At 38.6% G+C, this 17,174-nt stretch overlaps 1 protein-coding gene across 2 annotated transcripts in view; it reads left to right on the plus strand.

Moving 5' to 3' along the window:
- LOC126198448 (metaxin-1) overlaps positions 1-17,174 on the plus strand; it is a 134,811-nt gene that overhangs the window by 91,559 nt on the left and 26,078 nt on the right. Inside the window, exons 1-3 of one of the 2 annotated variants that reach the window (XM_049934776.1) lie at positions 7,364-7,732; positions 7,835-7,981; positions 8,139-8,242. The exons of the other annotated variant lie outside the window; for it this stretch is intronic. Coding sequence (XP_049790733.1) covers positions 7,652-7,732; positions 7,835-7,981; positions 8,139-8,242 — 332 coding nt within the window. The 5' untranslated portion in view covers positions 7,364-7,651. Of the gene's footprint in view, positions 1-7,363; positions 7,733-7,834; positions 7,982-8,138; positions 8,243-17,174 lie in introns of those variants that run through there. 2 annotated transcript variants of the gene reach the window in all.

Below are 17,174 nucleotides of genomic sequence, written 5' to 3' on the forward strand. Positions count from 1 at the left end.
GCTACGTGCCCATTTCAGTCGCAGTTGCTGATCTCGTGGTGTTAATATTGGCACATGCATGGGTTGTCAGCTGTGGAGGCCTATCCTTAGAAGTGTATGGTGCACTGCTTGTTCAGACATACTTGTACTCTGCCCAGGATTAAAGTCTAATGTTAGTTCCACCACAGACCCCTGCCTGTCCTCTTCCTAGAACGCCCAACGTCTGTAATGAGAGGTAGCCGCCCAGCCCAACAACGTCTGGACATGGTTTCACCTTGGTTTCCCCACGTGTTGACGACTTTCGACACAGCACTCCTTGAAAACCTGGCAAATCGTGGAGCCACCGAAATGCTCATGCTGACCCTCTGGACTGTCGCAATCTGCCTTAAGTCAAACTCAGATAGATTGCTCACCTTCCCCATTCTATACATGAACAGAATGCTCAGTGACACTACATGAACCATACATGTACCTTACTAGTAGTCATTCATCAGGTGATGTTGATATCGCCTGGATGGGTTTATATCGATAGTAGGTAGGTGGTCATAATGTTCTGGCTGATCAGTTTACACATTTTATAGCTGAAATAAGCTTCTTAACTGTGTGGTACTTTCCACATAGGATTATATTCCTCAAAGAGAAAGATTATGTCAGCATTTTAAATTTTAAATTCGGCAAACGAAAATCAAATTTTTGTTTCCCCTGAAGCTGTCAGACAGGCAACCTTCAACTGAGGCAGCTTTCCATGCCCTGGGATAGTCGTTTAGTAATACAGACTGGATGTCCCCAAACAACTGTTGTGAGAGTCCCATTTCCATGTCGTAATAAAACTGGTTATGGTGAGATAAATGTACTAACCGATCTTGGATCATATTAAATGACTGATACCCACGATGAAGACTTAAAACCTGAAATCCACTGCCATATAGCTATATGAAAATGTATAAATGTCAACATACATAAACACTTAATGTAATTATGATGATGATTATGGACTTCTTAAACAGATAAGCTGTGATAATTATTTGTTCTTTATTTTTGAGATGTAGGTTTCAAAGATGATTTTGCACAAGTAGATCGATATATGATAGTATTTTCTTTGCTACATTTTGTTAGAGGTAAATATTTGGCTTCGGACTGTTTGTACTTTGTACTTGTAGTACGAGTTTGAAGGCATACAAGTTATGTGTATTGTCTTAGCATGCTGGATGATGTTTATTTGTATTTATTTAACAAAATGAAGCTCAGCATCCTCTAGCCCAGTATAAAAAAAGTTGCATTTCAGAATGGGCTTCAACAAAGAAGAAGAATAAAAGATGAGTGTTTTGAAAACTGTTCATTCAAATTCTACCATTGCTACCCCCCCCCCCCACCCTGCAGTGTGTCACTATCTCAGCAAGCCAAGTGCTGTGAAAATGTGACCAACCACACAAATTATTAACACACTTCAAAATTAATAAGTCGACTTTAGATTACAATAGGGTGGTGGCAATCAGAGTGCCGGACATTTTTTGTTCCATTTCTTTTCTCTGTTAACCTACTTTTTTCTCTCTCAGGCTAGTTATTTTTGAAAATTTACTTTCCAGATTAGAACATCTTCAAACTAAGTACATATGCAAATGAAACATATCTGGTTATCCCAGAGGAATGTTGCTGTTCCTGTTTTTTGTGATTAATTTGGTTACTTTCAAGTGCAAAGGAAAAGTTTATTTTTCTCACACTGTAATTTTTTGCACAAATTACAACTTATTTCACAAACCAGAACACTTACCACCGGGAAATTTATTGTTAAGTACTTTTCATAATATGTATGCAAATAACGAGTATGAATGTGGCAGGTTCTCACTCAAAAAAAATGAAAAGCCAGCAATAAAATGGCTCTGAGTACTATGCGACTTAACTTCTGAGGTCATCAGTCGCCTAGAACTTAGAACTAATTAAACCTAACTAACCTAAGGACATCACACACATCCATGCCCGAGGCATGATTCGAACCTACGACCATAGCGGTCACTCGGTTCCAGACTGTAGCACCTAGAACCGCACGGCCACTCCAGCCGGCTAAAAGCCAGCAATAGTTTCCAAAATTTGACTGAATGTACCAACTGAAGATATATTGAGCCGCTGTTTTAATTCGTCTGCTACAATTGTCACTACAGTCATGATGATATCCTGACAACACAGACATATGTTGGTGTGTTCAAGAAACGTAGACTCTATCTTTAAAAGGAGTAGAACCCGAGTACCTCTTGTAGTGTATATATAAATAAGGGCACATTAAGAGCTGAAGCTGTTTTGATAGACAGTCCAGTATGGCGTTTGGAAATTGCCTGTTCTTGTTTCTGATTTAGTTGGTACAATAGATTGTTCTATAAAATATCGGGAGAACTGCTTTTGTTAATATAGAGTTAAGAAGCGATATATTGAATTTCAGTTGAAGCCCATTTTTGGTGGGTTTTATATTATAACTTGCATCCTATAACTATATTATGCTGATTCAAAGCACTATGACATTGAGGATCTCTCAAAAAACACGTCACTATAGGTATGATTTGTTGTAGTAAAACGACGAGAAACGTCATACTTGTGATTAAAGAATACTCGTATTATAACTTTCGTGTTATGAAAGTATGTCATTTCAAGGCACTGGCACATTGAAGATCCATCAGAAACTAATTTTTTTGTATGACTTGTTATAATAAAATGTCTGATAATAAAATATTGGTCATTAAAGCCTTCTGGAGATGGTAGGATACAATATATTGTTGCATGTTGTGGAAGTTCAGTGTAGTGTAATGAATAGAGATATGGTATTATGAACTGATTTGTAACTTGTTTGTTTCACACTGAATCCAATTTTCTTTGTTCGCCTTCACATTTTCTAGAGTGTTCTGGGACGTTCTTATTAATTTAATAGTAGAATGTTCTGTAATATTCGATGTTATATCTCTCTATCAGGGGTAAGTTTATTTGATTCACTTTATGTACAAGTGAGCTTGCACTACTTGCAGTAAGATATTTTGTACTTTCTTCTTTAAAGTCTTGTAATTCATATGTTCTAAGGATTTTGCTACTGAATACTAATAAGTTCTAATGAGTCCTACAGAGGTACTTCCATAACTTATCAGCAGTCAGTTTGAGAAAGACATTGTGTTATTGTTTAAACATGTGCTTACCTCAACTTATTTCTTATTCAGAGACCAAGTGGATGGTGCCACCATGGGAAGTCCTCTTTCTCCCATAGTGGCCAACTGTTTTACAGAAGACTTTGAGGAAAAAGCACTGCAGTCAATAAGTCTCAAACTTCATATTTCTGGCAGCACATAGATGAGACATTTGTGGTGTGGCACCACTGAATAGAGACACTGGCTGTGTTTCACTGGCATCTGAACTCGCTCCACCCGAATATACAGTTCACTATGGAGGTGGAAAAAGATGGCATTTTACCATTCCTGGATGTAATGGTCAAAAGAAAAGCCAATGGTATATTGGGACATAGTGTCTATCACAAACCAACTCAGACAGAGCTATTTTTGCAGGTCACAAGTTGTCGTCACCCTGCACAATGCAGTAGTGTCTTACACTCTTTAATGTATAGAGCACGTGTGGTCTCAGATGCTGACAATCTACATGGAGCTACATCTAAGAATGGTATTCCAACAGAATGGCTATTCCGATAGATAGATACGTGACGCATTCTGACCTACGCAGATTCAAAGCAAGGATGTAAACGAAGATGCAGCGGTACCCATTGCAATGGCGTTCTTATCCAATTTTAGTGACATGTCTTCATGAATAGAAAAAATGATCAACAGACACATCAAGTGTGTTTTTCGGCCACCAGCAAAATTTAGGAATTTATTGTGCTCAGTTAAAGTTGACCTTGGCCTCAAGAAACGTGACATCCCATGCCAATGCGGAAATCTTATATTGGGCAGACATGCCAAACCATGCAAGAATCTTGTGTCAAATGCCATTGTCACACACGCCTGGGGCAACCTGATAAATCAGTGATAGCAGAGTATTGCCCGGACAAGGGGCATTGCACGTTTGATGAAAGGATGGAAATTTTCTCCCCAGCGTCATCTTTCTGGAACTGTGTCGATAAGGAGGCCATACATATCTGTACAGAGGACAATCTTATCAACAGTGATGCAGGTTTTCAATTAAGTGCCGCCTGGACTCCAGCACTGGGTGCCATTAAATGAAAACATCGAGAACAAGAACTTCCGATTCATGATTCGACACAATGTACAGCTGAGAATTAATTCAGTTTTTAATCACAGGAGCGTCCAACAGCACAGTCATTACCCACAGCGCACATGCGGGAGGCCTTTCTGCATTTTCTGGTAGGGGGCGCTAGGAACCCCACTTTCCTCCAAATGCTACCATCTTCCTGCACTTGTATATTGCCTGCTCCTGGCCTGATAAATTTCGACGCCGCTGTGTGATTATCATCAGTCATATCTTGCAGCAGTGACAGCAGCAACTACCACCACCTGAAGATGTCGAGCAGTTGCATCGATGAAATATTGTCTGATTTAAACAATACGATCAGATTGCAGACCTGAGAAATGTATTTGCATTGAAGTTTTTATTTATGTCTACCATAGACAGTACAACATGACTGGCAGATGGTAAAAGGGCGAAATGTGCTTTTTAATGGAGCTAACTTGGGAATATTAAACTGGTCCAATTCTTGAATAAACTATGTGGTTTGAGAGTCAGATACAGCAATTGCCACTGGAGAGCACTGTGGTCGCAAATAACCAAGGTACTTGGACAAATCACATTAATCACCAAATCGAATATGATGCGGGCGCTGTGTCTCGTACAGTTGGCTTTAGCAACTGCGTCCATGTCGACATATGCTATCTTGTCCAGTGTGAGCACTCCTTAGAGCTATCTCTGTTGGTTTATGTTTGTCCATTTCAAGAACACATATGTATTGTGTACTTTGTGCGTCATCTGTAGTTACGAATTGCTGCTCCAGGGCGCTGCAGTCGCTTATACAACATGTACAAGCCAGGTCTTTTCTGAGTGTTGAGCAGCATAGTGGGTATCAAGAGAGCATGTTGCATGTCGAATGCTGTAGCACATGTTGTAGTAGTAGTAGCTTTATTCATCTATAGATTTCGTTTTACAAGGATATAGGACAGGTCAAAGTATTTACAAATTTAGACCAATTTAGAATAAGCTGATTCATATACACATAAATTTAAAGACTTATAGATAGAGACAATCATAGATTTACCCCTGGTATACAATACTTTTCTTACAAATAACTTATTAAATAATGTAAGCTATATTCTTCACTCATATCTCACTATAAGTCACTGCACACACTATACACACATTGTTTCATAACAATTCAATCACCAAACACACACACACACACACACACACCGGTGATATCTGGTCCATTTTCTGTACCAGAATTTCCCATTTGCTATCCTTAAAAACTGAGTCAGCATCCCTCTATAATTAGTGAGATGTTGAGCTCAGAAAGAGGAAGATGTGACGGAATCTTTACATGGGAACGAAAATCAATTGTGGAAGTGGAAATCCAGGCTGGAACCACATTTTCAGAATCGATATTGGTTTGTTAATATGACCAAACAGAAGTGCTATTGGGAAATCGCTCTACGAAATCCGGTTTGAGGAGCCTCATATAAGAATAGTGATGCAGAATATGAGGGGGCGCGGCGAGAGTTTACTATTTCTGATGTTTGCAAGCAACGCCATTCTCTCTCTCTCCTCCCTCCCCCCCCTCCCACCCTCTCACCATACTTTAATGCATAAGCTTTCCTTCTAAGAATCCTTGCTATTGACGTTCTAGGTGAAAGTGAGGTTACGTGTCACCATCCATGACACAAAAAGTCGGAGTATAATGTCGAAATTGGGAAACCAACAATGTTAAAAAGTTTCAATGTTCAAAGCAAACTTTATAAATGGTTTAAATGGCTCTGAGCACTATGGGACTTAACTTCTGAGGTCATCAGTCCCCTAGAACTTAGAACTACTCAAACCTAACTAACCTAAGGACATCACACACATCCATGCCCGAGGCAGGATTCGAACTTGCGACCGCAGGGGTCGCACGGTTCCAGACTGTAGCGCCTAGAACCGCTCGGCCACTCAGGCCGGCGCAAACTTTATAATTTAGGTTTTTGATTAATGTGTTTTGGTGAAGTACTGAGAAATTTAAAAAAATTCAAAATATCGATATTTATTTGCTAGCGAAACTATATAAAAACAAAAAAATCAAACAATATCTATCAGGAAATAAAAAGAGTGTGTTTACCTTGCCCATTATGGTTCAAATGGCTCTGAGGGCTATGGGACTCAACTCCTGAGGTCATCAGTCCCCTAGAACTTAGAACTACTTAAACCTAAATAGCCTATGGACATCACACACATCCATGCCCGAGGCAGGATTCGAACCTTCGACTGTAGCGGTCGTGCGGTTCCACACTGTAGCGCCTAGAACCGCTTTCTTTCCTGTAAATTATTATTGAGGTGAAAAAACAGTGTAATTAAAATTCAGACCGTTATTTAGACATATTTTAAACAATTCAATTTACTTTATTTTCGTTTTGAAGTGGTAACAGCTTATCTTCGACCATTTCCGCCAATGTAAGTTTCTTGGGGGACATTCACTTCTTCGGCGTTGTATCGGAGCAGCGACGTCACTTCACAAGCTGCCAACTGACTAAGTTCGTTCTGAAGTACGCAAATTTGATTGGTATCGTCCACTCCGGCCGGCCTGCCCATTATGTTTTTTCCTTACATAATTGATAACATCTCAAACTGCTGTATTTTTCTCCTTCATTAGAGCTGACTTTTCACTTAAGATGTTACTTTATGAAAATTACTGGCCATGAACTTTTGTTCTTGTTTATGTGTAGTGTGGGAGTCAGCTCTGTACTGTTATTCTAAAATCTAAATAATTTTTCGCTTATATACGATCCCGCCTGTGGAAGAATAAATAAATAAATAAATAGAACACTCAATGGAAAAAATATGGTCAACATGGAACATTTGCGATTTACCAGAAAAACAAAGAGCAATAATAAAATAAAGATTAAGAAGGCACAAACGCGTGAAATCCAACACCAGTAGAGAGTAGGTTAACTTCCTATGTTAGCATATGACGCCAATGTGAAAACTTTTTCCCGGGGGGATCTTGACGTGACGTGACGTGAAGTGACGGTTCGTTGACTACCTCTGTGAATGCCACCATTTGAAATACATTGTGGAACATTTTGACGTGTCGTGTGGTCCAGTGTGTTGACCTTAATTCGACTTTTAAATATTTACTTGAATAGTTGTTTAATGATTCAAATTTAATACATGCTCAAATTCCACTCGAAGAAAAATTACTAGTTTCCCATGCGAAAAAATCTCAAGTGGAATTTCTCTCGGTTTGTGAGATAATCTTTGAATCGAAGAATATGCACACTATTGACGCGTGGGGTAACCGGCATTATTTAGTGTTACTGTGTTTTTGTGTATTTTAAATCGATTAAGTACCGTAGAAGGCTTAAGTTTTTCTCGAGACTGCGCATCGATAAGTGTGAACTGAAATGTGTAACTAACACAAAATATTATTGTGTTGGTGTAAACAACTGTTGCATTTAGTAAGCTGGAAACTGCATTTATTCCATTAATAATGAATCATCCTATGGAACTTGATGTGTGGGCAGGCGATTGGGGGCTAGCTTCAGTTGATTTACATTGTCTGGAAGTAATGGTAAGAATGTGTTTCAGCGAACCAACCTCAATTATTTGTGACTAGAATATATCCCCAACAAATATTGTCATAGAACGTGTAGTCATTTTACATTAATTACAGGCGTATGCAACATTTTGCGGTGTACCTCTGCAGTATAATGCCACAAATAACCCGTTTCGGACGCCGAAAGGAAAACTGCCAGTATTCAGGCATGGAAGTCATGTTATATGTGGTTTCGACGAAATATGTAGTTATCTAAGGAAGAAGGTAAAAATTTTGTGACATCTTAGAAAATAACTCTATTAAATGCAATGACGGTACATTAAAAATAAACAAATTCCCAAAATAATTATTTTCATAACTTTTTCGTTCATGTATAGTAGCCAATTTTTTTTGTGATTTGGCACAGTGTATTACATTTCAGAATTTCATTGCTGACTATCTGCTGATTCCAAAGCAACAAGCAGAAATTGTAGCGTTTTCGGAACTGCTTAAACAAAAGTTATATCCAAGTTTGCAGTTTGCTTGGTGAGTCACTCTTTGTTAAAATAGCCTTCCAGTCTCCTATGTTATCAATTTTTTTGTGCTTTGAAGGCGTTTTTGAGACACCGTTGTCGAGTGAAACTGAAACAAAGTGTGTGATGTTTTTCAATGATATGTTTTGTTTCGTATCCTATGAGCTTAATTTCTGAAATTTAGTGCAGTTACAATTCATTTCCGTTATTTGGAAATGGAATTGACAAATCAATGGATGGGATTCAAGGTTGCAGTTACAGATATATGAAGCGTCTTGTTTTTAAGAATGAAATTTCATTTGGTTTACAGTAGCTGTTTTTGGTAGTATCATGGATATATACAAATAATTCGTTCCAATTAATCATTAAAAAAAACACCTTTTCCTCATTGAGGAACAACACTATAAAGGTCCTGTAACACTGATTTCTTACCGAGCTAGGTGGCGTAGTGGTTAGCACACTGGACTTGCATTTGGGAGGACGATGGTTCAATCCCGCGTCCAGCCATCCTGATTTAGGTTTTCTGTGATTTCCCTAAATCACTCCAGGCGAATGCCAGGATGGTTCCTTTGAAAGGGGACAGCCAACTCCCTTCCTCGTCCTTCCCTAATCCCATGAGACCGATGACCTCACTGTTTGGTCTCTTCCCCCTAACAACCAATTGACTTCTTGATGGTAAATAAGGAAGAAGTGAAGAAAATTAAACTGCATAAGAAATACAGGTAGGATATTCCACAGTACAGAAGTTAAGGCACAAAAAAGTAGAACAAGAAGAAAGGTGAGGGGCTTTGAGTAGACAGATGATGAAACTGAAGAGCATGGATAAAAGAAAGGAGAAAGCGGAGACAAAGCAAAGAGTAATTGCTAAAGAATTTTCACTGTGAAATGCTTTGGCTTTTTGAAGAAGTACAAATAAGTTACTCAATCATGTTTATGTAGTTGCCCTGTTGTATACAGTTTCAGTCAAAAAGTGAGATGAAGTTTATTTTTTCCCCATAGATTACAGATTTGTCATTCACTTGCTGTGAAGTTACAAACTTGGAAAATTGTAAGGTGCGAGAGTAATAGCGTCTGACTCCTTGTAATTGCTAAGTTACTTATTTAACCAAACCATCTGTTAGGAAAAGAAATCAGTTCTGTCCATAGTCTATAGTTTTATTGACTTTTAAGTATTAGTGAAGAACAAATTATACAGGAAAATTCATGATAATATTAATTTACTAGAAAATTTGACTAAACATTTTGCTTCTCCAAGATAATAAATAAATTCTTGGGTGAACTCACCACTCAATAAGCAACATTTGCTTTGTAGTACTTCCAAGATACCCCTGTGAAGGTTATTGATTTTTGTTTGACTGAGATGTCAGAAGTGCCACCAATAAGCCAAGTAACAACAAATATTATGGTTGCAACAGCAGCATTGGGTATTTTGTAACAGGTGTCTGGGAAGTAAGGATAAATTTGAATTTTGTACCATTTTGCCATATGACAGTTGGCAGCCAAGGTTTTTTTCATGTTTGTTACCTATAGTCCTTCTCGTTAGTAGCCTGATAGCTTTTGTATGGTGAGCATTGTTGTTTGATGATTATTTTCAACATGGAGTAGATAACAACTGAGCTATGTATCCAAGTGATTAAAAAGTTATTACAAAAACATTGATAGTCCCATGGCAACTGTTTGTGAATTGTGTGTGGCACTCGGACGTACTGCTGCTCGAACTGAATCATCAGTTAGGAAGTTGATATGGAAGTTTGAGACCACAGGTTCTGTGTGAAATACTAAGAAAACAGGACGACTGCATTCTGTTCAAAAACAAGAAGATATTGCTGTCATACGTGACAAAGTGACCGTAAGCCCCAGAAAATTGGTTTGCCGAGGAGCTCAACAAATGAATTTATCACCAAGTTCACTGCATGAAACCCTTTCAAAAGAACTGAAAATGCATGCGTACAAGATTCGACTTACACAAGAGCTGAACCTGCATGGAAAGAGACATTGATATGCTCATTGGGTCTTGGCATGAGAAGTGGAGAGCAAGAAATTCCCAAAAAGAATAATTTTCTCAGATGAGGCATGCTTCCACCTCAGTGGAAACATTGATAAGCAGGTCATCGGGCAACGAAAATCCACGAGTGATTGCAGAAGATGAGATGTATCCACAGTGCACTTCTGTGTGGTGTGCATTCTGGTCACGAAGAGTGAAAGATGATTCAACATGACACATGTACCATGAAATGATTGTTCTGCTGAATGACAAGTTTCCTCCAAAAAATATCTGTTTGCATTGCAACAAGGAATGGCTGACCAGACCATGTGATCTTACGCTTTGTGACTTCTTTTTGTGGGGATTTGTGAAGTCAAAAGTGTATATGAACAAACCACAAACAAAACACCAATTGAAGGATGAAATTAAAAGGGTTATTAACAGCATCCCACTAGATGTCATCGAGAACTTCAGTGAACACATTACTCATTGCCGCACGGCCTTTTGCAGTCATATGGAGGATATAGTTTTTCATACATAAATGGGAGAAGTTACTTAATGTGTGTGCAAAGAGAAAAGAAAGAAAAGACCTCTATATTTTCAATAAATTTTGTTTGTTCTGTAGCACTTTAGTATTCATCCCTACTGCTCACCCTCCCTCTATTAAATTTTGCATGTCACTTCTTACTATCACCTCCTCCTCCTCGTTTAGTGTTAATAGGGTGTCTTACCAACCCTCCACCCCCTCTCCCTCTGCCAGTATTTTTTAATAATTCATGTGGGATATAAAGGAATGTTAGATACAAGTGTTGGCTTTGACCAATTATGTAGGAAACGTGACAAATGCCTTAAACAATTGACGACTGTAAAGTGATGTTGTTGGCAGTTTTTTCAAATGGGCTCAGCCACAGATCAGTCTGACATCACAGCCAGGTTTTTGTAATACCATAATTGTTGGCTTCTCAAACTCATAACTGACCTGTCACCTTTCGCCCTAACCTAGACCTCAGGCTAAGCTGCAGATCAGTCTGTCACCACAACCAATTTTTAATGCTTTCATAGTTGTTGACTTATGTAGTTAACAACAAAACTGTGTATAAACATACCAAAAGGTGACATGACAGCAGCCATTGACATTACGTCATTGGCGAAAGCCAGGGGCTCACATCGAACATTCCTCTTGATCCATTCATATGTGCACCAAGTTTTGTTGAAAATTCAGTAGCCATTCCTGGTTTGTGGGGGAACATACAGATGTACATCACAGATTCTGTATGTTGCAGATACATACTGTTTTGATTCATTGTGTGGGTCATATAGAAGGTAAAATAAGGCAGTCATCAGTTAAAAGCAATGATATAGACACAATGTGTATATTGGAAGTTGTAAGCCTATGGCATTTCCAGCCCAACCATTTGCTAGATTGCAGACTTTTTAACATACAATCTGGTAATGAACTTTGTGTAGTAAGAAATGCTAAAACAAATAAGAGACTGACCTTCAGATGTTGTAACTGTGGATTGACTGAATCTGCATTCACTCCAAAGTTGAAAGGAAAACCTGTTGAAGACATGTGGTAGTAGATTTGATGTCCAGAATGTCAGGTTTAGTAGCCTTGGCCTTGGCTTTTCAAGCCGAATACCGCAAAACCTGGAAAGCCTTGCAGCATATAACATTTCTACATAAACCACTAGAAGCATTTACTTATACTACCTTATTGGAAAATGGAGACACCGTACTCTTTACCACACAGAAAAGGCCAAAATACAAAATTCCTACTCAAAAATTGTTACATTGAGAAAGATTGTACTGCTGTTTCTCCTCTCAATTGTTGCACTAATTTCAAAATGTCAAGTATGAAAATATGTGACTGTGGTATAGAAAATCAATTACAATCACTCAAGAGGGAAAGTGACTGAACCAGTTTGGATACATATAGGAGTCTACATAGAGTATGTGAAAGAACTTGCTCCTCTTCTCTGGAGTACCAACCCATCCCCAATGATTGAGAAAATATGTAGGTTGTTCCCATTTTCAAGAAGGGTTGTCAAACACTGGACTACAGGCCCATGTCACTGATGTCAGCAGTTGTCTCTCTTCATCCTCAGGACCTGTAAAGCAGTAGATACCATGTGCAGATTGATGTATTGTATTTCTTTACTTGTGGGAGGCACTGGATACAGTTCCATAGTGTCACTTAAAGGTCATTCCATGTCAGATCAACACAGGAAAGTACAATTTTCAAGCAGCCCATCTCAGATATTTGTCAAATTTGGTATGCATCGCCAATGATGAGAGACTATAAGATCCCAAATTACAGAATTGTAGCATCAGTACAAGAAAAATAATGTTTGCCTGAGGTTCTAAAATGTGCAGAAAATTTGACAATCACAGCTGACAAAATCATTTGTAACTTCTGTTCTGATGGAGATAGAACAGTGAACCTGGTAATTTTGGAAAGTGCTGGGAAGAGGCTTTCAGATGAGAGCAACATGGCCTTACTTAAATAATGTACACAATTAAAGGGTCAGTAACCTTGAGAATCTCCAAAAGTGTCACCTTCAAAATTTTTTAAAAAATGTTTGCTTATTCAAGTAACACTACACAATGTTGTAAAAACTCAAGCTGGGATGACATTTAGATTAGAAGATGTAAATTAATATGTACAAGTCAAGTAATGAAATAAAGCAGTACAGATTGTATGCAGACTGCAACAAAATGATGTAAAGTACAGAAAACACATTAACCATTAAAAAAATTAGCAACACACACTAAGGTAGCATTGTGAACAGGCCAATAGCAAGCATACTTATTTTGACCAATCACAGATAAGCTCGCAGACCATCACACAGGAATTCCAAACTGCATCAGGCTCCACTGCAAGTACCATGACAGTTAGGCTGGAGGTGAGAAAACTTGGACTTCATGATCGAACGGGCGCTCATCAGTCACACATCAAGCCAGTAAATGACAAACAACACCTCGCTTGGTGGAAGGAGCGTAAACACTGGACGACTGAACAGCGGGAAAACGTTTTGTGGAGTGATGAATCACGGTACACAGTGTGGCGATCCGATGGCAGGGTATGAGTATGGCGAATGCCCGGTGAACATAATCTGTCAGCGTGTGTAGTGCCAACAGTAAAATTCGGAGGCAGTGGTTTTATGGTGTAGTCATGTTTTTCATGGAAGGGGCTTGTACTTCTTGTTATTTTGTGTGGCACTATGACAGCAGGCCTATGTTGATGTTTTAAGCACCTTCTTGCTTCACACCGCTGAAGAGCTATTCGGGGATGACAGTTGCATCTTTCAACACGATTGACCACCTGTTCATAACGCACAGCCTGTGGCGGAGTTGTTACATGACAATAACATCCCTGTAATAGACTGGCCTGCACAGGGTCCTAACCTGAATCCTATAGAACACCTTTGAGATGTTTTGGAACGCCGACTTCATGCAAGTCTCACTGATACCCCTCCTCAGTGCAGCACTCTGTGAAGAATGGGCTGCCCATTCCCCAAGAAACCTTCTAGCACCTGAATGTGAAAGTATGCCTGCGAGAGAGGAAGCTGTCATCAAGGCTAAGGGTGGGCCAACACCATATTTTAATCCAAGCATTTCCGATTGAGAGTGCCACGAACTTGTAAGTCATTTTCAGCCAGGTGTCTGGACACTTCTGATCACATAGAGAGAGAGAGAGAGCATGAGCACGTGTGTGCATGCACACACACACCAAGTTCACCAAAATGTGAAGCTCATGTTGCAAGGTTTCAGGTTTAAAGAGTTGACGTGATGCCAACTGTCAGTGTAACATGTAAAAACACTGGCTCAAATCTTCTGTAATCCCACACAGCCAAAATGTTATGTCAGCATGTGAGAACTGCCCACACGCACATGCTTTCACGGCATGCATAGGTGAATTGTTTGACAAAAATGGAATTGATTAAGTAGTATACAAACTATGGACATCTACAGATAGAACAGCTCTCCAGGCATGTCTGTCTTTTGTGGAAGACTTATTGGAAAACCTTGTTGACAAACTAAAAGAATTCCTGCTGCACTCCTTTGTAACCACCCAACAGTCTGAATTTCTACAACATCTGAAAAAGAGGCTTTATGACAACGAATACATTATTAGTATGATTTTGCAGAGAATAGTGCATTTGTCCTGCAGGATGAGGTTGAAGCCTTTCACTGAACCAACGCACAAGCTACTATTCATGATTTGTTGTTTATTATACATGTCCAGAATCTCATGCAGTTGATTGCATGTCATTTGTTACCATATTAAAATGCTTGAAACATGACTCTGTGAGTGCTCACGTTCTCCAGCGTCATTTGGTTAACTTTGTGATATCCTATTTTCATTGATCACCCAATTACATTTGTTACTTCACCCAGATGGTGCTGAAGTGCAGTACAAAAACTTCAAGAATTTCACAAACATATCTTTCCATCAAAGTGATTTCAAAGCGTGTGCAGAGTGGCATTTCTTTTCCACATCACATGGCAAAGGACTATGGGTTGGCATTGCTGGTACCTTCAAGATGCGTGATGCTCATCCAAGTCTGCAGTGCATCTACAGCTCTCAGATAATGACACCCAGAAAGTTCTTTCAGTGGTGTTCCAAGAAAATTACATTGTGTCACTTTCTGTCTCCTACAAGAGCAGTGTGCACTACTTTTCACAATTGGAGGTACCGACAAGTTACTGTGGGTTATTCCCACTGCCCGTAACAAAATCCAAACGAAAGTTTTCTCCAGTTCACCAGAAATCAGAAATGGTGGTTTGGATGTGTTTTAAGTGTTAATGAAGATAGCAGTGGGGGTTATAACTAGCTTCCTACATCCTCATTACCCTTCACCTTCTTTTTTATATTCTGCGAAACCTGAAAGCTTTACTATGAACAAGAAAGATTTTCCTACAAAGGTTGAGAGGGGGTCATAGTTTGTTACCTTGCATTTTACAAATGCTTGGTATAGGCTTGTTCACATTGCTACCTTACTGTGTGTTTGTTATCACATCATCTTTTTAATAGGTAACATATTTTTCAGTACCATAGATCATTTTGTTGCAGTCTGCATACAATTTGTATTGTTCTATTGTATCACATGGCTATATGAATTAATTTGTATCTCCTAATCCAAATGTCACCCCAGCTCATTTTTTACTATGTTGTGTAGTGTAGCACGAAGAAGCAAGTATTTTTTGTTCAAAAATTTTGAAGGTTATATGTTGAGATATCAAAGGTCACTGACATTAATTGTGTTCATGATTTAAATATGACCATGTTTCATATCATTTGAAAGTTTGTTCAGCCTTTTCTAAAATTATCTGTTTGACTGTCGTATCTCTTTAAGAACAGAAGTTACAGCCGTTTTTGTCAGCCATGGTTGCCAGAGTTTTCTGCACATTTTTAGAGCTTCGGGCGGCCATTACTGTTGTCATACTTGTGCTACAATTCTGTAATTTTGTTTTCTCGTCATGTCAACGGAACACATCACATTTTATGAAAATCGGCTATGTTCAGATTGGTCCCTGTGTTGATTTGACATGGAATAACTCTTAACTAACAAAATAAAAGTGTAGGAATATCAAACCAGCTCTCTGAATTTAAGATTTTTCTGTCAAATAAAATACAGCAGTACATTCTTAACAAAGTGAAATTTTCAGACATTAAAGTATTTGGAGGTGTATTTCAAGAGTGTGTTACAGCTATTGCTGTTCCAAATGATCTAGTGGATAATGTTGAAAGATCCAAGAGGCTTTTGATGGATGATGCTATGTCATACAAAGCAGTTGCAGTGCTAGAGATTTGTAGCAAAATGCAAGACGACCTGCGGAGAATCTAAACTTGGTGTAGAGATTGGTAGTTCATACCCGGTATAAACAAATGTGCCATATTGTACATAAATAGGCGGAAAGACTCTATTCTGTGATTACGCAAATGCCGAACATTCGCTGGAATTGGACACATCGGTAAAATATCTGAAAGTATGCATATGTAGAAAGCTCATCTGGTTTTGGTCATGTTTCCAGTGGAGTAATAGAGATTTATTCCTATATAATTACCCCTGTCTTATCTTAAATATTTACATATTTCACTAACTCGAGGCATTTTTCCAGAGAGACTGAAATACGCCATTGTCAAACCACTCCATAAGAAAAATGATAGCCGGCCGGTGTGGCTGAGCGGTTGTAGGTGCTACAGTTTCGAACCGTGCGACCACTACTGTCACAGGTTTGAATCCTGCCTCGGGCATGGATGTGTGTGATGTCCTTAGTTTAGTTGGGTTTAAGTAGTTCTAAGTTCTAGGGGACTGATGACCTCAGAAGTGAAGTCCTATAGTGCTCAGAGCCATTTGAACCATTTGAAAGAAAAATAATAGGAGAGATGTCAACAACTACCAACCTGTTTAACTGCTGGCATAATTTTCCAGAATTTTTTAGAGAGTGATATATTCTAGATAGTATCTCACCTGAGCAACAATAATATCCTCAGCAAACCACAGTTTGGATTTCAGAAGAGTTTTTCTACTGAAAATGCCATTTCATGTTCACTTACCATTAAGCATTAAATAATAAAATAGTGCCAGTTGGTATTTTCTGTAACACCTAAGGCGTTTTACAGTGTGAATCACAATATTCTCCTAAAAAATTGAAGTTTATTGGATTGACATTGTAGCCAACCAGTGAATAATATCACATGTAACCAAAAGAATGCAGGAAGTTGTACCTAGTAGTTCAACCAATGTAGTCAGTGGACATTATTCTGAATGGGTAGAAGTCACATATTCAGTTTTAGGTCAGCTATTGTTTGTCATATATCTAAACAATCTTCTGTCTAATATACAACTAGCAGAATTAGTTCTTGTAGCAGATGTCACTAGTATTGTAATCAATCGAAGCTTACACACAGAAACAGAAGACATAGTAAACAGTGTTTTTAAAAGTATCAGTA

The sequence above is a fragment of the Schistocerca nitens genome, chromosome 8 (genome assembly GCF_023898315.1).
Source record: "Schistocerca nitens isolate TAMUIC-IGC-003100 chromosome 8, iqSchNite1.1, whole genome shotgun sequence".
NCBI lineage: Eukaryota > Metazoa > Arthropoda > Insecta > Orthoptera > Acrididae > Schistocerca > Schistocerca nitens.